The sequence below is a fragment of the Seriola lalandi genome, unplaced genomic scaffold (assembly GCF_002814215.2).
Source record: "Seriola lalandi dorsalis isolate HSWRI2012SDOR001 ecotype SW California unplaced genomic scaffold, Sedor1 jcf7180002053933, whole genome shotgun sequence".
Classification (NCBI taxonomy): Eukaryota; Metazoa; Chordata; class Actinopteri; order Carangiformes; family Carangidae; genus Seriola; species Seriola lalandi.
In genome coordinates, this window is record NW_019524486.1 from 113,813 (window position 1) to 135,696 (window position 21,884).

The 21,884-nt window shown below is 38.8% G+C and overlaps 2 protein-coding genes across 6 annotated transcripts; both read right to left on the minus strand.

Moving 5' to 3' along the window:
• Nucleotides 1-281: 281 nt before the first annotated feature.
• paqr4b (progestin and adipoQ receptor family member IVb) lies at nt 282-3,669 on the minus strand. The gene is made up of 3 exons (XM_023402459.2): nt 3,322-3,669; nt 2,031-2,249; nt 282-1,073 (listed from the first exon to the last, which is right to left on the minus strand). Exons 1-3 carry the CDS (start codon nt 3,485-3,487, stop codon nt 640-642), a joined length of 819 nt encoding a protein of 272 aa, XP_023258227.1. The 5' UTR covers nt 3,488-3,669; the 3' UTR covers nt 282-639.
• A 453-nt stretch (nt 3,670-4,122) lies between these two features.
• On the minus strand, nt 4,123-21,548 carry cmn (calymmin). Of its 5 annotated transcripts, XM_087172975.1 has the most exons (56): nt 21,417-21,548; nt 19,771-19,818; nt 19,557-19,610; nt 19,417-19,476; nt 19,277-19,327; nt 19,143-19,187; nt 19,008-19,043; nt 18,138-18,185; nt 17,959-18,009; nt 17,814-17,867; nt 17,289-17,342; nt 17,077-17,121; nt 16,634-16,684; nt 16,132-16,182; nt 15,989-16,039; nt 15,808-15,867; nt 15,650-15,718; nt 15,526-15,573; nt 15,339-15,419; nt 15,149-15,199; nt 15,002-15,049; nt 14,863-14,907; nt 14,559-14,600; nt 14,420-14,461; nt 14,281-14,328; nt 14,118-14,174; nt 13,370-13,423; nt 13,127-13,219; nt 12,903-13,046; nt 12,597-12,809; nt 10,894-10,950; nt 10,547-10,600; nt 10,196-10,228; nt 10,043-10,093; nt 9,842-9,901; nt 9,320-9,373; nt 9,171-9,206; nt 8,998-9,087; nt 8,790-8,840; nt 8,660-8,698; nt 8,496-8,552; nt 8,115-8,183; nt 7,908-7,976; nt 7,673-7,738; nt 7,480-7,536; nt 7,020-7,091; nt 6,858-6,929; nt 6,291-6,356; nt 6,129-6,200; nt 5,948-6,016; nt 5,797-5,859; nt 5,648-5,707; nt 5,522-5,560; nt 5,112-5,396; nt 4,679-4,735; nt 4,123-4,585 (listed from the first exon to the last, which is right to left on the minus strand). In XM_087172975.1, the coding sequence occupies exons 1-56, from the start codon at nt 21,481-21,483 to the stop codon at nt 4,581-4,583; spliced, it is 3,564 nt and encodes a 1,187-aa protein (XP_087029101.1). In that variant the 5' UTR covers nt 21,484-21,548; the 3' UTR covers nt 4,123-4,580. The 5 variants fall into 5 exon arrangements, with proteins under 5 accessions (XP_087029101.1, XP_087029098.1, XP_087029099.1 ...); XM_087172972.1 differs by having other exon boundaries at nt 12,597-13,046; XM_087172973.1 differs by lacking the exon at nt 13,370-13,423 and having other exon boundaries at nt 12,597-13,046.
• Between the last annotated feature and the right edge of the window lie 336 nt (nt 21,549-21,884).

Consider the following 21,884-nt stretch of genomic DNA (forward strand, 5'->3'; position numbering starts at 1 on the left):
TGAGTGTCTTTGAGATGGGGCATGTTAAGCAAATGCCAGAGAGCTCTTCATAAGAATGCCAAACAAAAGGAATGTAATTTGTTGCCAAGTTTCAAATGAAAACTGTTAGTTTTAAGAAACATTAAGCAATAGAAAAAAAAGATTTTTCTTTCCAAGTGTATATACAGTTTATCTTTCTTGCAATTAAACAGAAGCATTCAACCACTTTTGTTATTTTACTCTGTCACATAAACCATTCTCATCACATCATGCATGGATGAAATAAAAATTGGAGCAAGATATAAAAATATATAATTTATTACATATAATAATTACATTTTACATTTAAAAACTATTTTGGTTATGGGTAATAAGACCCAAAACTACTGCATTTCAGCAAACTAAAAATCAAGTGTACTCAGGATTTTTAATAAGATATGGTGATATTTGAGTTTCACAGTTACAACACTGTAAGTTCCTCTTATTCTTCTCTGGTAAAATGTCAAATTACAAACTTCCCTTGTGAAGAATTTCAGCAGCTAGGACTAAAGTGCATTTTTAAACAGCTTGCCTTCTTTTCATACTCCTCTTGCCTCAATGATACCTAAATCTCATTTCTATCAGCGTGGCATGCATGTTTGTACTGTGATACACTTGGCATCATTCAGTAGGACACTGGTACGTCTTAATCCAGGCTAAATCCTCCAGTGTGCCCCAGTGCAGGTAGACAATCGAGCAAATAACCATGACATGCATTATCTGGTGGCTGTTGCCCCAGTTGTCGAACAGGCCCGGGCTGAAGCGCTCAGGAATCTGGATGATGTTCACCAGCCCTCCCAATACAGCTAAAGAGTCCATGATGAGAAAGAGGCGCAGGGAGTTTGGGCTACCCACACCACTGCCATACACCCGGAAGAGGAAGAGGCTGAAGCGGAACAAAGCCTGCCAGACAAAAGCTCGCAGGCGTAGGATGTTAGTGCGGGCTGTGGTGGCACAGTAGATCCCGTAGGCTGACAGGAGGATGTAAGCCAGCAAGGCAACCTGTTGCACGGCTGGGTAGCAAAGAAGAGTGATGTAAATGATGGGAAGTGCACCTAGAGAGAAAAGGGAAGATGTACTGATGAATGGACGAAAATGTCACCGAAAGTGAAGTCACATATTATTGACTTGGTTGTTGTCAGGGTTTTAGCAGAGCATGTAGATGTGAGACATGGGATTGAGTCAGACTTTTAAGTCACAAAAATAAAGACCCAGAACTTGGCTCAGACTTGACTGTTGATATGTGATATGACTTACTTGGCCTGAATCTCTACAGACTTGATTTGAGACTTGAGGGCAAAAACATTAAAATCTACAGGCCTCAAGTTTTGACTTTGTGTAACATCAGAACAATAAAGGGGCCAGTATACCAAGCTCGTATAATGGGTGGTAAATATAAGGCTACAGTTAGCAGTCAGTTAGCTTAGTTTTGTATGTTCAAAGATGACAAAAGCTGGATTAGCTGGAAGTGATTTCCACAGGTTGCCTGGCTAGTTCATGGTGAAAAACTACGGTAGCCAATACTTTCAGCCAAGAAATAGTCTGGTACATAACCTCCACAAAACTTGTTTTTACTATTTGGAATTTGTACAAATGAATTAGATGAGATATACCATGTTAATTAATGACCTCAAGAGATGCTTGATGCCTTGGACATTGCCAGGCTAGCTGTTTTCCCCTTCCCATCTTTATGCTAAGCCAAGTTAGCTATCTCCTGGCTCTAGCTTCATATTTTGCATACAGACATAAGAGTGGTATCGACAGTGTCATCTTACTCTTGACTAGAAAGTGAATAAGTGCATCTCCCAAAATGTTCAAATAAGAAATGCAAACATGTAGGAACTTGACAATGGGAGCCTTTGCTAGTTGTTGAGATAGAAAGGCCTTTCATAATTTCAAAAAGGTTTTTGCACACCATGAAGTCTTGTTATCCTTAAAAACTGCTCTCATTTTTAGTGAATACGCTTTAAACTGTTGCACTCACTGAGAAATCTAGGACTTCAACGACCTACCCAGGGTGTTAACCAGGCAGACCCCGAACATGTCCAGGGAGAGCAGGGTGTCGTACACATGTTCTCCTCCCACATGGTTCATGAACACATGGTAGACCACTGACCCTATGGTGGGGCAGAGGCAGGCCAGGTAGTGGACAACACAAATCCAGAAACTTTCCACCTCCATCCAGGGAATGCTGAAGGGCAGTAGCACCAAGAAAAGGAAAAAAGGGATGCCTGGGGTGACAGGAAGATGAGGAGTTGATAGGGGACAGAAGATAAAGGAGGAAGAGAAAGGAAGACATGAAACTGGAAATTGTTTGAAATCTACTACATTGATATAGATACACTTACACATAATTAGTCATTATTGGCCTGATTCAGACATAATTTCATTTGTATGTTGGGTGGATGCTGATGTTGACTTGGTTAATGGCATCTTAGTGATAATTTAAGCCTGACATAATTACAGCAGTTAAAATCATATATCACCTTTTGCAGATGAATATGAGGAATTTAATGAGAGTTGTTCCACTGTTTTTCATCAGGAACAATCTGAAACATATGGCTGTTGGCTACGTGCATAGAGCAACCCAACTAATACCCTTCATTTAACCTTCGTAAGAGTGTTAGTCTTAATGATCTTATAGGATAGGCGAGGTGAAAATGGAGCACGAAGAAGAGGCCTTCGGAAGTTTAAGGCTGCACGAGTTTGGCTCACGCAGTTAAGTTTCCATCTTCGCTTGTGTTTTCACAACTGAGGTCATGGTTGAATTCAGATGTTTTACATTAAAAGCACAAAATTTAAAAACAAAGATGCTGACAAACTAATTCTGCAATTGCACATCATCTATGCAAACTTGTGTGTGTGTGTGTGTGTGTGTGTGTAACCAGGATGCTTTGCTCAAGACACTTGCCTATGGGTATTCACAGCTGAAAAGTGTCAGCCAAATACACACCTTTAAAGACCTAGTTAACAGTAGGTTATTTCCAGGACAGAGATTCCCAGGGCAGATTACAGCTAATACCCTATATCCTTATTACTCAGCCTTGTCAAGTGTTCTTAACGGGCTACAAGTGAGAGTAGTGGACGTTTGTGACCTGTTTTGTTTGTTCATGCTGTGATTGGTTTGATTTGGTGCAAGGTGGGAAAACCTTGCTCCATGCATTTAACAGATTATTTTAATGGAAATGCAGATGCAACACTTTTATTGATATTTTACATTTAGTCCAGACCGACACGTATTGCCATACATTTCTAAAGAAAGAGAAAAAGCAAAGTCAATGCACAGTTAATTTCTGGACTCACCATGAGTGTAAATATTCCCCAACTCATTGTGCATATAGAAGAGGCTCCTGAGGCAGTCCTGAGCCGTGGACACAGGCCGGTAACCTGTCAGGACATATTTGTTGAACTGAAGGTGTGGAGGGGTCTTTGCAAAGTCCAACAGCCGCGGTCCTTTGTTAAGCACCATCACTACTTCCTGCAGCCAATGTCCTTACATTTAGTTGACAGTAGAGGTTCCTCACTACATCTACATACTAAAAGAGGCCACACTCATGACTCTGCGGCAGTCATGACCACAACTAGTCGGAAACTATGGTCCTTGAAACCCATTATTTGGACAGGTGTAATTCCAAGCAAGCAACCTGTTTAGCTGGCCAAGTGGCATGCTTTCAGTAGGACCAATCACCAAACGGCTCTTACTCCTAAGCTGGAGTAATCCTCACAAAAAGCCACGTGCAATGCCACAGCTGCTCCTTGTCGCAGCTCATAACTCTCTCACACACACACACACATACACACACACACACACACACACAAACACACGCACACACCTCAACTTCATCCTGAACATAGATATATTTTGTATTTCTCTTATTGTACTCTGCACACAATCTCCTATTACCTACACTTGTTTATAACTGCACTGCAGACAGGATGATCTGGGGATTACAACACTTTAACAGGTGGTTATTTTTTCTTAATGACATAGATTTGTTGGTACTGGTAATTCCTTATAATGTACATTTAAATATATTAAATGCATTTTGCCTTTTCTGTTACATGATAGATGTGGAGAAACACACACATGCAACATTTTCACTGTTGGGATTCTTTGATGGTTTTATTCAATCAAATACTGTACAATAATAAACAGATGCTTGCAACAAGTAGTAAAAAACCCTTTCCTGTGCAAAATAAATTAGACTGAATTAGGTTTTATAGAAACATTTTGAGTTGAGAACATCCAGGCAAAACTGACAGATTCAATGAAATCACTGAAAACATGCAGCAGCCGTACTTCCATTTCTTCAACAACCACTTCTTTACATGTACAGTGAAGAGTAAGTGCAGGACAAAAAGGTAATTCACACTAAAACCTAACAACTCAAAATGCTTAAATTGTTGTTGTTTTATCTCTAGACTTACAAGAAAACATAAAAATATGACTACCAGGACTATTTGACAGACAGGAGAAAATAAAAATAATATACAATTAGGAAACAATCAAAATTAATATACAATGGCAGAAAAAGAGGTTATACCAGTCGTTGTCGGCACAGTTAACCTGTGTGGAGAAAAGAGTACAGTGCAAAGATGAGTTGCAGGTTTGAGGAAAGTCAGTACACTGAACCATGTTTAAGTTTGACTCTGTTCTTACCTTGATAGCCACTATTCCCAAAGAAGCCATTCAAATCATATTTTCCATTCTTTGCTCCTAAAGACAAAGAAAAGAAACAAGGCAAAGTGTTACACAGAAGTTTAATATTTAACCTTATTTACATTGATTAAATATTATTCCTGGATTCAAATGTTGGTAAACTTAAGCTGTCCCTGCAAATGACCAATAATTTAAGTGTTTATCTCTAATGCTTCCTGCTAAATTTTATCATATTTAAATAAAAGCAATAGTCCCTAATTTTTGGAAATTCATCGCTTTTTTTTTTTTTTAGCTGTGAGTTAGATGAGAAGATAAATGATAAATGCAGCCTTTCATCAATTGCTCATCCTCTCTTTCATCTTCCTCCATTTCTTCCTCCCACTTTACCTACAGATGATCTGTCTAGCAGTGCTTTTAGCTCTCCATGACTTGCCTTGTGGGTGAAATTGAAGTTTGAGATGCTGTTGAATGTGTATCTGACGTGGCAGTTGCTGTTGTGGCAGGTCATCGGGTTGCTCAGGCACCTGAACAACACCTTGCGTCTCTGTGGCAGGTGCAGAACCAAGGCCGAGGCTGGCAGTGCCCGCGGGATCGGGCAGGTCTTCAACACCCGCTCCAGGCACCACATCAGGAGTGAAGGACTCTACGGGCAGATAGGATGGGACAGAGGGGTAGGCCAAGGTGGGGCTAGGAGTGGGAGCTGCAGGAAATGCAACAGCTATTGAGGAGAGGAAAATAGGTAGACATAATAGAGAGAAAAAATAAGTGAATGGGGTAAAATATTTCAATGCTGTTTTTATTGCTAATTCATTATTTATGCAGATAAAATGTCTCGTGTTTTACCTTCGGGTTGCACATGTCCATTTATGTAGCCCACATTTTCTGAAAGTGACAAATAACAGCTAAACATTTAACTGAAATCAATGGATCCACAAGAGACAACCATGCAGTAATACACACTAGACTTACCATATCTATCAACAGACATCCCCTCGCCTTCGACTGCCGGAGTCGGTAGCTCTCCCTTCACTAAGAGATCAGAAGAAAAACAGGTAAGATGAGAAGAGACTGGGGTCTACAGTCTATAAAGTGCTGTGAAACCTCTTTCCCTGACGCACCATAAGATTTTCCAGGTGAATCTGGCTCAAGTGGCAGAGACTCATAAGGTAAACCAGCTGGATCTGTTTAAGGCAAAAATAAAGATAAATGTACAATTTGTTTGCACATTTCTAACCAGACTGGTAAATAGTACCAATAATGACAAAATACCATATTCTCCAGCAGATCTGCCTTCAGAGGCAGATTCAAGGGGCTGCGACCGGTACGCTCCCTGGTTACCTGCAGAGAGGTTGATGTGAAATCTTTTAGCAAGCATGTTAAGAAATGCAGAGGAAAAAAAAAGACTGATATGACAAGAAGAGAAAAAACAAAAACACATAAAAGGATGTACCATATTTCCCAGAAGATTTTGCGTCACCCCCGAAACCAAGAGCTTGTGGTGCATAGGGAACTTCACTGCCACCTTAGCAGGAAACAGCCACACATAGATGACAAGTCAAACCAAATGAATAAACAAATGTCATGGGTAGATGTGGTGTTTGCTGGATCTTACCATATTTGCTTGGTACTTGTCCATTAAGTCCAAGAGGTTCAGGCTGATATTGTGACACAGCCAGACCTGGAAAAAATACTTAATTAATTAAATAAATTACAAAATATAATAATAACAAATGCATCCATGCTGTATACTCTGGTTTGAGTATGTCTGTATGCAGCACAAAAAAAATATTTTATTTCATAATTCACATTTTCATGGACTCATTATTAAAGGAACTATTCAACATTATGTGAAATATACTTGCTGTCTTGCTGAGAGTTAGATGAGAAGATCAGTACAACTCTCAGGTCTGTCCTTGTAAATATGAGGCTACTCCAGCAGCTGGCTAACTTAGCTTAGCATAAAGACTGGAAACAGAGGGAATAAAGCTAGTCTGGTTCTATACAAAGGTAATAAAATCCACCTACCAGCATCTCTGAAGCTCATTCATTGACATTTTGGATCTTGTTCATTTAATCTGTACAAAAGCTAAGAAAGTTAAGTTAGCCAGCTGCTTCATATTTACCATACAAGAAAGCTAATGAGTGTATTTCCCCAAACGTTTCGTTTAAAGGTTTCTACCATATTCGCCGGTAGATTTGGCCTCAGGGCTCAGTCCAGCTGGTTGAGCTTCATAAGGCATTCTTCCATATCCTGCAGTGGAAGAGGAGAGACAGGAACATAAGAGAAATAATAACAGTGACACAATCAAATCACAACTGAAGACACGAGCTAATTACTCACCATATTGGCCGGCAGTATTTCCATTACTGCCAAGACCAAGAAGTTGCCCACCATTGGGGAAGCCACCATATCCTGAGCCGAGATGGAGGGAAAACACTATAAATGATCACATGACCTCTCAAAATGGACCTTCATATGAAGCCAAGTGTGGATTGCGTATTATATTATCGTTAGCCTGTCACTGTCTGGGCGGCTATAGTGGACATAAAACTATTAGCACAGCAAAGAGGATGTACACCCTCCCATCCTCCCATGCTGGCACCAACCACCTGAAAGTATTTTGAATTAACCATTAACCATCATTAATCATCATGAATAATATCTCAAGATACTCAAGACCTCTGTGGCGCTGTATATGGAGAAACAGTGGTTTGGTTCCAGCTCCTCATGGTACGGCACTTTATTTTGTAAAGCAGTTTACTTTTTGTCATGATGTCTGCTGGAGTCTTATGATTCTCACCATATTTTCCAGATGATTTCCCATCACCTGCAGGCCCATATGGTCCTCCTCCATATCCTGGATACAATTGAGACAAAGAGTTTAGAAGCAGAAAAAATACTAGACACACATCGATTCATTAGAGGCTGCATATGCTTATATTTATTCTTAATGGGCTTGGGAGCCCAACCATGCAACAGTAACATCAACATACCATACTTTCCTGCACCATTAGTTCCTGTGCTGAGAGGCTGTCCTCCAAACTGCAACCCACCAATGCCTGAATCAGAGTGAGCAAGGCAGTGAGGTGGTTGGCACTTATATTTACTATTTTCAAGGTGAGGCAGTATTTTATTAGCTATAAACTCATAATACCATAAACATAACTCCCTTCTCTTTTCCAAGCTTCAGTATAGTGGAGCGATAGAATATGACCAAGGAGGACTCACCATACTTGGCGTTTGACTTCTTTGCATCCATTCCAAGTGTCTGACCACCAAAAGGCAAGTCACCCATTCCTATAACATTGGAAGAGGTTTTGGGTCTCGTGTGTTGCATTTAATATTATTATATTATTCTTAAAATGAGAGCCTTTTATCACACAAGTTTATATTGTGTCAATAAAGATTTGAATGTGAATGTTAAGTTATACATACCACCATACATGCTGCCCAATTTCCCATTTGGACCAAGGCCAACAGACTGAGGCTCAAACTGACTAATTCCTGCACAAGTACACAGAAAAAATAAGTGTAGCATTTAGTCACATCAAGTGACTAAAGTGCATGCAAACACACTGGTAGACATACAAACTGGATATGAGTTGAGATGGTATTGGATTTCAGCCACTGTTTTGTTTGTATTTTTTTCTTTCCTTTTCACTTCTATTTTTGAACGACCAACACAATCATTAACAAAATATCAATAGCAGTCTTATATTTTTCAAGGAAGGATTTTTGCTGTTTTTTCAACTGTAGATTATTCTGCTCACTAAAACCCTACATGTCACACATGTTTATGTGATGGCATGGTCTTACCATCTAGTCCAGCTGGAACCACTGGAGCTCCATTGTAAGGAATCTGTCTGGCACCACCTGTAGATCAGCAGCACATTATGACTGTTTCATGATCCATCCCTTGTTAATCTAATTTCCTGCACCCTTATGTTAAGATTTCTCTTCAAATGTCATATATATCATACCTGATTTGGCATCAGCAGTGGGTACACCCTGGCCAAGACCTGGGGAGAAGGAGAAATGTTGACTTTCAAAGAAAAATGCTATTGTTAAAAAACAGATTTCCTCAAATAAATATTATATAATGCTACTTACTTGCATAGTCAGGCTGTACACCCGCACTGTAGCTATTTCCATTTCCATACCCTGCAAAAAAAAACACATCATAAACTAACTCACTGCACAGAATTTAGATAAAGGGTGAGCTCAGCAATATGGCATCTACCAATTCACAGACTCATAGTATGTTATATAATTTATGGATTCTGTACTAAACAACTTTAAAATAAACATAGAAGCCTACCTGATTTGGATTTGCCTGCTTCAGAAAGTGCACCTCCATAGGAGTTTCCATTTCCATATTCAGCTCCAAGGTACGCTCCTTGTCCATAAGCTGAGAGCAGGACAATTATCAAAATATATACCACTCATCTAATTATAATTATTTCTGTGTCTTCTGAGGAAAAAAGCACTCACCAGGCTGCTTAGGGTTCCCTGCATAAGGATATCGACCTGCACATGGAAAACAAAAAATGTACCACATCTAAATATCCTTGAAAATTAAAGACAAAGAAAATGTCAGAGCACATTCTTCACTGTATGTTTATATTGACAGTAAATATTACCAGCTCCATATCCATTGCTGAGTCCAGGGACAGTGTAGCCTCCTGTGCCATAACCTTTGGATAAACAAAGCATTCAGATACATGAGGTACCTTCACATTTACACCACGGTAAAGTAAACAAGAAGCAGCACAGCAAAAATGGGAAAATACATAGTTATATAAATTAATAAATACCAGATCACTTCAAGAAATCTTAATTATATTATGGATTTTACTTTTTCCATTTGAACCCTTGGATCTTACCCTCATCTCAAGGGCCATTAATAATGCCAGTGCATCATGGCATGGTAGTCTGATGAGGTCAAACTGAAGACATTATCTGCTATAAAGTTTTATCTTTTCTTGTCTCTTAAATGAGCCACTAAGAAAGTCAAATGTTGTTTGATCTGAAGCAGATATCATCATGTAAAAAACAGGCTGTTTGACAGATTGTTTGGTTAAATAACATAATAGGACACATTTGCAAAAGTTTATGCATTTCATTCAAGTCATGCAAATTAGTCGTTTTATCAAGTTCTTTACCTGGTTTGTTTGCTTTAGCTCCTCCTCCATTTGAATATCCCTCTGCACCAGCACCATATCCTAAACAATGACACAATATCACTGTTGACAGCCATTTCTGAATTTATATAATGATCAAACCTACAATAGGCTACAATAGGCTTTAGTATATAAGGATTTCATGCACATGTATATTAAGAATGAAGAATAAAGTAGATTTACCATTGGGTTTAGCACCGAATCTGTTTGGCGCTCCAGCTCCTGCTCCATAACCTCAAAAAAATATTGAAGAATCATGAAGTATCATAAACAAATCATATAAATGTATCTATTCAAAATATACCGTGTTATGCCATTTACTGAGTGTACAAGTACCTTTTGTTATTGTGCCAGTGGAAGCTCCAGCCCCTGCATTATAACATTTAAATGACACAGAGAAAACAATGATTACACTGTTTCATCATCTGCTTTGACCCTGTGTTTAAAACTCAAGGCCGAGACCAAGCAAATACAATGTGTTTCTCAGCTTAGACTAAGGGTAAGTGTAAGGTTTTACTGCCCTCTGTGTGTATAAAATACATTGTATGCGACATAATGTGAAAATACACATTTTAGCATGTAAGGATGCTGAGATTATAGAAGCTACAGTATTGTAGTCACTGTAGCGCATGGTTGTCGAAAGCCGCACACATCACAAGCATTAAAATGTCATACTCTCAAGTTTACCTGGTCTTGGTATTTTCATCCATTGTCCATTTGGTACTCCAGATGGTCCACAGTCTAGAATAAGCATGTAAACATGTATTACAAACAAAGCTGAAGAATTCAGGGCAAAACAAACACGCAGAAACGTGCATACGACCAAGTGATCGCCCACCAAACAGGCAGACTCTGTGATATTGTAATGTTGCTATTATTATTGATATATTCAGACTCTTTTTATGCCCACACCTTTTGGATGATAGAGCCAACATTAATACTTCTGATTTAGTGAATGACAGCTCCCTGGATGCGGGGCATGATGCCAGCTTTCTATACGGCATATTATTCCAAGACAATAGACAAATATTTACCAGGTTTGGCTGGTTTAGCTCCCTGTCCCTTGGACACTGAAGCTCCTCCTCCGTTCACTAGAAGGCAAGGGGACAGAATAAAAGGTCAGGGCTTGGTTGGAAATGATCCATCTATTATATCCCCGTCAATGTTTTGACACTTGCAACGTCATTAAGTAAAGATTGTAATCTTAAATCAGTGGGTTAAACCTAAAATACTAGTATAGCTCATGCACCAACTGAAATTTAGAAGGATTATTAGATATCAACAAAATGTAAAAACATCACAACGAAAACACAACAAAGTAACACACTTCACACTTTTAGACTACAAGTGGACATATTGTGAATTGGTTAATTCTCAACCTGCTCCAGTGACACATTGGATATGACAAAGTTGAGTGACAGTTTCAACAAGAAAACATCTGAGATAAACACATATCAACACAAGTTACTGGTAATTTGCTGAGACAGCACTGAAGAGAGCATGCAACACAAAAACATACATGAACACAAAACTGTAGACTTAAAACACTTTTAACTATGAGCACTGGCTAGGATTCAGTCACACAAGTTGGCATTTGTCCATCTTTACTTGACATTAAACCTGTAGTATTTTATATATACCTTTATATATATAAAAACGCCATACTGGGTTAAGATAGTGTAAAAAATATTAAATAATTTTAGTTGCCATTTAGATTGCCAAACAATTACAGGCAAGTTAGACTGAATTCTAGCCATAAAAAAAAACCCATAAATCTCACAGGCTGATGAATCCTGTCAGACACTTGGAGTGATCATAAAGTCCACAATTCTCCAACAGACTTGGAGTTAGGACACACACAGGATTCAGTCAACATTTACACATGCAGTCCAACACTAGTAAACAAACCCATATCAAGACTTAGTTTACCAGCTGCCCCACTTTCCCCTGCAGGGAGACCTTTGACCCCGAGCCTGACAGGTCCTGCCTCAGACTGACTCTTGATGTTTGCTTCTTCAGGTGCAACCTCGGGCACACCCACAGCCAGCGTCTCTTCGGGAATGATGCTCCCTGCACCGTTAGCTGCCACTGTTTCAGGAACAGCTTTGGTTTTCAGAGGGTTGCTGATTTCAGGGGCAGCATCTCCCTCACTGGTGCTGTCTACCCCAAACAGAACGTCTGCCTCTGCACCTTTTTGCTCAGGCACAGCACTTCCAGTCACATAACCTAGAGGCCATACATTGCATCAACATTTATGTGCACATATTATTTTGCTAAAGGTTTGCAAATTATTACAGCTAGTGACCCCCACACATTAATAAACACAGAATACACAAATATCCTCCACATGAAATCTTTAGCTCAGCTGCATTTACAGTGTTACAGTGAAACTGCAAGGTAAAAATTCAAAAGCAACATATTATAAAGCATTAGAGTGACACACACGCAAATTAGTTGAGTGTGGCTGAAAACACTTTGCAGTCATCACCACCAGTTTGTACTCTACAAAAGTAGAGTGTAATTCCATCAGTTGTGCACAGTTGTTAGCACACAGAAAAATCTGGCAACATTGCTGCGAACAACCACTGTCAGGAAATGTACAGTAATTTCACAATTCATTTTTACTTGTAAATGAACTACAACAGTGACGTTCTGCGACTTCATAGTATACGGACACTCAATATTTGTTGCCAGAGATTTGACTGCACCTGCACAGTTTCAGGTTTGGGGTACTTGCCTTGAGGAAAGACTGCTGCCGGCTCTGGTGCTGGGTAACTCTGGGGAACCACTGGTCCAGATGTGGCTGCCTTTGGACCCTTGCCATATGGGCCCAGGGGTGCAGGCTCAGGTGTGGGTTCAAGTGCAAGCTTTGGGTCACTGCCTCCTGAAAGTGCCGGTGCTGGTTCTGGTGTAGCCTGAGGGATTAGCGGTGTCTGCTTGTAGCTTTTTCCTTGTGGCACAGGTAAAGGCAGCTTTTGATATTTCTCCTGTGTCACCATAACAAGGATACCACGGGTTGGCTCAGGGACAAGAGGCACTGCACCTTGAGTTATTGCTTGTTGAGGTGGAACACCCTCCTGTGGTGCTGCGCTTGGCTGCTCAGGAGACAGAACTCCACCCTTCAGGCCCATTCCATTGGAAGCAACTGCACCATTTCTACCCTTCCCGTTTGGCATCACGCCGTAACCTGAGAACCAAACAGAGATGTGAATGGAAAACCACTAAGAGCACAATTTAAAAAGACAGAAAATTATTAATAATTCTTACCATTGCCGAGTGATTTAGCACCTTCGCTGGGTGACACTGCTCCAACTCCTTTGGTAGTTTGTGGCTGTGAGCCTCTGCTCTGCCCTCCGTATCCTGCAAACAATAGTTTGTAGATGTCACAAAGTCATTTAACAGATAAAACTAGCTATCACAAAAGATTTATAAAATTTACTCTGACAAATGAAATTCAGAACCAATGAATAACTTTTAGAATTTCAATAAATTTGGATAGCTGGAGCTTACCATTGGGTTTACCTCCATATCCACCGAGAGCAGCTCCATTTCTAACTCCATGAACTTCAGAGAAAATATAATAAAGTTTAGGCAAGGCTGGTAATTGTGGAAGATATAATATAATAGAGAGATATAATATATAGATATAGATATAATTAATAATATAAATTAAAGCGTGCCAAACAAAGATATAAAGTGAAATACAATTCACTTTGTTACATATATTTCATTTTTATGTGGGCATTTATGGGGTCATAATTAAATGGAAACCCTATGTTAAATGACATTTATCTAGCAAAGGTCATCTAACACTTTTCATTGTGATATGAATTTTCAATGCCACATCAACATCAAATTAGAATACAGAAAGCAAAGTGAAGAGGTGTATTGTGCTTCAGTGCCAATACGAAATGCAAACCACAGTCATAAGGTTTCATGAAGAGGTGCAGAGGGGCTTTTTCTGTTCATGACATGGAAAAGGCCACAATGAAAAACAATCAACTGTGCAACTACAGCTTGGGTCAGATCTACTTTTTAACGATGAATTGCTAAATATTGACAAGTGTAATATTTATAATATAATATATATACAGTATATATTTTAAATTTAATTATGAGCAGCACATTCATAAAAAGGAAATACTTCTAACAATGTGTATTGTATTTCACTTAATTTCTTTGTTTTAAATTTTGGCATTCATAATTTTCTAAATATAATAACAGTTATACATTTTACATTTTTATTAACAGGATGTACCATTGGGTTTGGCTGCATATCCATTGGGAACACCAGCTCCAGCTCCAGCTGCATAACCTCAGGTCAAACATAATATTACATAAATATACCATCACACTAAACCACCAAGCTTTCTTCTACATGATGAATGTTTCTGTTTCTAACACTAAATATGATCAATTACCATTGGGTTTATTTCCATATCCACTGGGAACAGCTCCATTTCCATAACCTCGAGAGCACATAAATCATTACAGAAAGATCTAAACTTGACTTTGTATTTACAACTAAAGTTTGTGACATGTTTAAAGTACAAGTAGTACCTGGTTGGGGTCTCATCGCACCTCCTCTGGTGGCTCCATATCCTTTAAAACAATCATAAATTTATAATGAGTTCGAGATGTCTTTGAAATAAAACAATGTTTTTGAATCAGATTTGAAAAAAAGAAGTGACCGTCTCACCATTGGGTTTGGCGCCATGCCCATTTGGAAAGTTGCCATACCCTAAAAATAATCAATGTAAAGTTAGATCAGTAATTAGACGGACACCTTCATCTGTGCTTCATGTAAAGACATCTACAGATATAACTCTAATATTTCTGAGCTTTGTAACAATTCCCTCAAAATTATGTAACAGCTTGATGCAAGAGATGGATTCTGAGGTAATATTGTTTAAAATAGTGATATATAAGAAAACATATCCATAGCACCCACGAAGAATCTTATCTTTATAATTACACTCATCTGTTTCTATCCATGCACCTACCACCGTTTGCTGGCTTGGTAGCTCCACCACTCGGGTATCCATAACCTGAACAGTTACATAGACAGACAGAAAAGATTAATCATATACTGTAAATGTAATTATTATAAATTTCTTGCATAATTCTTGCATGTTGACCCACCATTTGGCATGGCTCCATTTCCATTAGGGGCTCTGGCTCCTGCATAACCTTTACATTTTACAACACAATGATTTCAGAGAATTGTAATGGTGGCTTGTTAATTTTTTTTACTCCGTGTGATATATTGCATTATATTTACAAATTTACCATTGGCTTTTGCACCTTGTCCATTGGACACACCAGCGGCACCACTGTAGCCTGAAGATTTAACATTATCAAATGAGTTCAAGGAAGTGCGGTGAGTTGTACAGAAGAATATATATATATGATCGAGAAACATGAAAATAACCAAAATTGGAAATAGGTAATTTTTACTAAACAGTAGGGATCTTCATACCTTGCTTTGGTCCCTTCATTCCTCCATTCCCATACTGAGGTCCCAGACCCAAACCGGCATGGCCATACCTGCCATTGTAGCCTATAAATAGAGTATACACATATATATTATCAAATAGCATTTATGTGTAATTCATCATGGTATCCCATAAGTGAAATCAATATTGACTGACTGCTGTATGACTCACCTCCCATGGGCTGAGCTCCGTAACCATTATAACCATTACTGCCATATGCTGGAAGAACAAATAAAGACATTGTTACTGGTGTATCAGGAGGTGACCTCAGTTCTGTGCCATGGCCTTCACTCACCCTTCCCTTGGTTCCTGGCGAGCTGAGGTACTCCCAGACCTCTGGAGGTTCCCATTCCCACACCTGGACCTTAAACCAGGGGAACACAGATGTATAAATCTTGTTTCAAAGTGAATGTCTTGATTTCCTGGACAAGAAAGTGGCAGAAGATGAATTACCTGCCCCATAAGGTGGTCGGCCATATCCCTTCATGGGTTTACTTCCTGCTCCTCCCTGTCCTTTTAGACACACAGACATACTTAAGTTTTATAAAATAAAACAGAAGAACATGTTTTATGTCTCAGAAACTCAAAAACCATCAGGCTATCCTTTTCCATAAAACCACTTTCCATATCTCACCATTTGGTCTCGCCCCATTGCCACTGGATGGGCCACCTGCAGCCCCTTGACCTAAAGAATGATTATCAAATTCAAAGATGTGATACCATTTACATTTATTCATTTAAATGTGAGTTTTAAAATTTGGTTTGTATTGATGTTACCGTTGTTTTTAGCCACATTTACATTCGGTACACCAGCTCCAGCACCATAGCCTAACAAACAGAGTATTTTAATTAATCTACAGCACAGCACAGTAGATACAAGAACTCACTACAACGTGTTGCTGACACAACAAATCAGTTTTATGTCTTTTTTGCGTTTGATGCTGTAGCTTAACTAATTAATGGCCATTTCAATTGCGCTTTAAAATTGTGGATTGGGGCAGAGAAAGTTTTTTAAAGTCACTGATGACTTCTTATATCAATGTGTTGAAACAAAAGTTCATTAAGACCTGATGCCTTTTTAATTCTTCATTAATGGACTATTTGAAAATCTTTATTGGGTTCATCAGATTACACGGGTCTTCCTACCCTGCTCTTAATGAATGCAGATATGCGTGTGTGCGTGTGTGTATGCATGCATCATATATAACACAATTGTATTATAAACATCAAATCAATAAACACAGTCATATTATAAAAAGGGCTGTAGGAGCTACCATACCCTTGCCTTTTGTTGCGAGTCCATTATGTGCAGCGGCTGCAGCACCATTACCTACAAATAGATACAACACAAAAACAAAACCTTTTATATCTTTGCTCCTCAGCTTTAACAGTAAAAAGCAAAACTTCCAATATTATACGATACAGGCCTTAACAGGTTTTGAAATCACGTTAAAAATAAAAATTATGTACAATTATTTCATTATATTAATTCTTCAAGATGTTTTTATGTTGCTTTTTATTTGGACATATAACTTTACCTTGATTCATCTTTAATAATGGGAAAAAAAAGTTTCTACTTTATGATAAATAACTATCACTAAATGGGGGATTATCTCATGTTAAATCTATATATTATATTTGAAGCAAATAAATGAAAAGGCAATTGTTTTCCATAAATTAACATTTGTTACTGAACACAAAGAGTTATCAGTAGTCACTCACCATTGGATTTAGGTCCATTCCCACCCAGAACACCAGCACCATAACCTAAAAGCCAGTGAGGGAGACAAACATTTTCTCATTTGCTGTGCTCCAGTTTTTTGGATGCAGCACTCCTGTAAAATGACTTCAAACAGATTCACTGCATTTTTCAGCACTAATGTTAACGTACATAGAGCAGACGCCTCATAAAATGACTGAAACTGTGGACTTACCATTCAACTGGCCTCTGTTTCCATTTGGTGCTACAGCAGCAGGAGCTCCATAACCTGGAGATTAAAGAGACTGTGAGTTTAAATGTGGCCTCAGCTTTGGCCATCGTCTTTATGATAGAAGAGGTTATAATACACCCTCTGAGCTGCGCTACATCTTCTGAGCAGATTGGAGGCTACAGTGAGTTGCTATCGGAAAGTGAGACGACGGGCCGGGGCTAGCTGGTTAGCATGCTAACTTCACAAACGAAGTTTGATTCTGAGGTTGCAACATTTTGTCTAGACTGGTAAGTAAGTAAGTTAGCTGTTAATGCTAACATTAGCTATGTAGCAGTAGCAAAACCTACAAATAGCTCCTTTAAAGTTGTCACATAGTTACTGTATGTCAGTTTGAGTGTGACATACTTTTCAACTCTATTTCCAAGAACGTGAAGTTAACTTAAAATAACTTATATACGATAGAAATCATGACATCATCTGTCCAACACAACCAAAATATGATCTAGTACATCATCACAACTAAAATACCATTGCCTTTAGTTCTTTGTCCACCGTATCCACCAGCTTGAGCAGCACCGTAGCCTGCAACATAAAGAAATTTTAATTGAACGGTGTTGTTGCTCAGTGATTTGTATGTGGGTGAGAGAGTATGCATTTGTCCTCAGTATCATACCGTTGCCTTTAAATTGTTGCCCATTGGCTGGGCCGGCCTGAACACCATATCCTGCAACAACAAAAATCACAGAATGATTGTATTATAGCAATCAATCATCATATTGCATTTTAATTATTGCTGAATTGGAAAGTGCAAAGTTTAAATGTGGAGAGATTTATTTAATATATTACATCTACCATTGGATTTAGCTCCATTTCCACTGGGTAAAACCGCTGGATTTCCTCCTGGATTATTATAAACACAATGCATGCAGAGACAGAGACGTTAGTGGAAAGCAGCGACACATCAAGTGAAATGTGCCCCAGTACAGTCATCAGGAAAAAATATGTAAGAGCTACAGTAGTTCATTACTTGTGCACCAGTGCAGATGGGTTTTTCAGAATATAATATGCAGAGCTCAATAGCAAAGTTGATGGGTATTTTGGATGATTGATTGCTGCTTTGTGACCATTAAAGAGAGCGAACAAAAACGAAACTTCTCAAATTACTCCAGCAGCAGATTCTACTTTACTCCTGCCCATCTGTTTGCTCACATTATTCCCCACACTCACCACAGCCCTCACAAAAATATGGCTAAATACACTGTTTATGTGGTGCGCTCTCTCTCTCTCTCCTGAGGCTGTGAAGGTTTACCGGAAGCAGTGTAATTGACTACATTCAGAAATATGTGAGCCATATTTTGGGGACATTTCCTATGACCTTTGTCGGCTCTGAAACTCTTCACCATTGGGATCTGCTGTAACTGACTGAATTCAAAAAGGTTGATAACCAACTTTTAAGATCCACTTTTTTAAGCCTGTTGGTTGAGAGCTTGTTTAGTGATGACACACAAGCTGAAAATGTTGCTTTTGCTGACATCTGTTGGTAGAAAATTTCCACTTGCTGCACCCATGAAGTGATGTAGAAAGCAAAATATATATATACATATATATATATAAAATATGATATCACTTAGGGTGAAATTGAATTTGCCTCATGCTCATATGATAGCTTCAGCAAAATGTTTTTTTTTTTTTGGTGTGGTGGATTCATATCAGAATACCTACCTTGTCCATTTCTCACACCAGCTGCTGCTCCATAGCCTTAAAAAAATAAGACGTAAAATCATAATCAAAATATTCACCATATCTGAGCTGATGATTTGCTTAAATAGAGCGAGCACAGATACATGGTGAACCTACCTTTCGTCCCTCCCCCATTGGTCACACCAGCTGCTGCTCCATAGCCTTAATTAGATTAAATATGTGGTAAGAAAAAGTTAAATGTAACGATGATGAGCTAAATTTGAACAATAGTGTTGTGAAAACAGATTTACCGTTAGATTTCCCTCCATTTGCACTTGAAACTCCAGCTGCTGGTCCATAACCTGAGTGCAACATTAGGAAAATTACATTCTCAGATAAGATCGACCTGCCATGTATTTCTATGTAATTTTCACCCTCTTTAATCACTGACCTACTCCTTTTGTTGGGTATCCACCATATCCATTTTGTGCACCCATCACCTGACCCACACCTAAAAAAGAAATGTTTTTTTAATCTTATATTCTTGGGAACAGGTGAGTTCATGGCTGAAGAAATCTGCTGTTAATTTACCTTTTGATGGCATCAGCATTCTTCCTATACCTCCACCATTCTGGGGTTTCCTTCCTAATACCAAAAAAAAAAAAAAAAAAGAAAGAAAGAAAAGAAAAACAAATGACGGACATGACACTAAAGCTTTGGCTTGTGACAGACTCCCACAATTGCAATAATTTTCTGTTTCATAAAGACAGAAAGTGTATAAGTAAAAAGAATGTGAGGGATTCACCATGAGGTTGTGGCCCTTGTCCATTGGAGACTCTTGAAGCACCATAACCTTAAACACAACATATTTAATGAGAAACTACAGTCAGGTCACTGTAATATGGTACAAATTCAAACAATTGTTCTGCTAATCAATGTAATGAGATGAAACATGTTGCCTGAATATTATTAGGTGTGTTTTAACTCACACCTGGAAACTTTCATACAGTCCCTAAACTGTTAAAAAATACCATTATTTTATACTGCAAGTTAAGAAAAGTTTCACATTCTCCCTGTTCTTACAATTCAAGTTACTGCACTGATGATAAATCTGCAGTCATCAGAAAATGATCTCACAAACATACATATGATTATATAGATTGAAATAGATTAGAATTAGAAATTCACTTTTATTAAATTCAGTTTGGTGGTGAGTCAGGAGTCTGACCAACATTTTCAGGAAGACTGTCAGTAGAGTGACTGTGTACAAGCAGTAAAACCATTCTCTTCCCTTCTCACAGAGGGATGTTAAATTTAGACTGTTGCTGCCACTGAAGCCAAGCTGCCTTTGATTTCACAAACTGAGACCGTTGGTTAAAGAGAAAACTGGATATATGGCTGCTTCGCGTCATCATAAGAAAAGCTGGTAGAGGGCCAACCACACGGAAGAGCTATACAGCTCGGCGTTGCTAAGATTTCAGTTTGACATGATCGTTTGAAATTTGGCAGGCAAACCCGACCATCGGAAAGACATTTGTGTCATCTCTCCTTCACCTCATCAGCAGGTTGTAAGGTTTCACTGCACAAGGCTGGAGCATGAAGGGTTGCTGTATTTAAACACAGTTTGAAAGTCTTAAAAGAAGAAAACCAACAATATGAATATGTTTTAACTTTGCATGATTGAGTTCCAGTATTAGAGTTGAAGCTGTTTGAACAGTGCGAATCCATTCTTGTTTTATTTTAAACGAATCAAAAGAAGCTATAACTCACTGAGACAAAATACATTTCAGACATGCAAAGGGCCCATGTATTGAGTGGTACATTATTGATTTGAATGCGGCAATTAAACCCAGTGACTAAAAGAAAAATAAACACTACAGTAGACTTCAGAAACCCACTGTTGCAATTTAAAGATTTTTCTCACTGCAATGAAACCAACTCCAGCAACAGATTTTAGCTTTAAGAGGCGCTTAAAACAATGTCAGAGATACATTTTCATAATATATTATTTGTTTTCTGACATAATCTCCTTTGAGAAAGCATTTCATCAAACACAGCAAGAGGTGAAATAGTGGGGAAATGAGATACAGTGAGGCCTGTTTAAATTATGACTGATGTGCAGAGACAGACTGCAGCTCCTCTGTGCGAGCTACATGGTCACAGGTCCCAGAAACAACAAGCTACACAGCTGAATTAAGTTCTTCTGGAAGGATCTGAATAACTGTGACTGGTCATCTCATTTCCTTTACACAAGGCAGTTATTTCAAACTGATATTACTGATTCTCGGCCTCAGTCGTAATGACATTTCATACATTTAATTTAGCAAAATACGCCCCATACAAAATAATTTAAATCCAATATAAAACATCAATACGATTCAATTTGATCACTGAGCTAATCACATTATGTCACACGGCAGGGGCCTTCATCTCTGCACCTCAGACACTCACCACCTGTGTATGCTGTCTGAACCAGCCAAAGGATCACCGTGCCCTGAAGAAGTAGCTGTCCCAACATGGTGGACCTGGAGGGGGAAAAGCCCAAAATGTGTTTTAGACCCAGCAGGAGAATGAGGAGGGTGAAGCAGATGTTGTAGATTGGGCAACGTACACCGTTTGTGAGGGTCTAATATACACTCTGGTCTGAGGTGCCCCTCCTCTCTCCACCTCGTCCCATAGATGCTCCTGGTCTCCACATCCTCCCCCCTCTTGTTAGGAGAGACACCCGACATGTACACACACTAACTGAATAATTGGGCACTTAAAGCACATTGACACTCAAGAGAGAGATAGAGAAGCAAAGAGAGGGAGTACACCAGATTGGACAGTGACTGATGAACTGGTGCATCACACAAGCTCCATAAAAGGAAGGAGGACAGTTGTCTTGCACTGATTTGTGATCATTGTCATCGTTTAAAA

What these genes read in the sequence shown, in the direction of transcription:
- cmn (XM_087172972.1), bottom strand. Translation starts at nt 21,483, where the DNA reads ATGTTGGGACAGCTACTTCTTCAGGGCACGGTGATCCTTTGGCTGGTT. An exon ending in AGCAGGCAAATCCAAATCAG is followed by an intron (nt 8,841 to 8,997) that starts GTAGGCTTCTAT and finishes TTTTTTTTGCAG; the next exon opens with GGTATGGAAATGGAAATAGC. An exon ending in CAAATCTACCGGCGAATATG is followed by an intron (nt 6,357 to 6,857) that starts GTAGAAACCTTT and finishes TATTTTTTCCAG; the next exon opens with GTCTGGCTGTGTCACAATAT.
- paqr4b (XM_023402459.2), bottom strand. Translation starts at nt 3,487, where the DNA reads ATGGTGCTTAACAAAGGACCGCGGCTGTTGGACTTTGCAAAGACCCCT. An exon ending in GGGGAATATTTACACTCATG is followed by an intron (nt 2,250 to 3,321) that starts GTGAGTCCAGAA and finishes CTGTCACCCCAG; the next exon opens with GCATCCCTTTTTTCCTTTTC. An exon ending in CTGCCTGGTTAACACCCTGG is followed by an intron (nt 1,074 to 2,030) that starts GTAGGTCGTTGA and finishes TTTTCTCTCTAG; the next exon opens with GTGCACTTCCCATCATTTAC.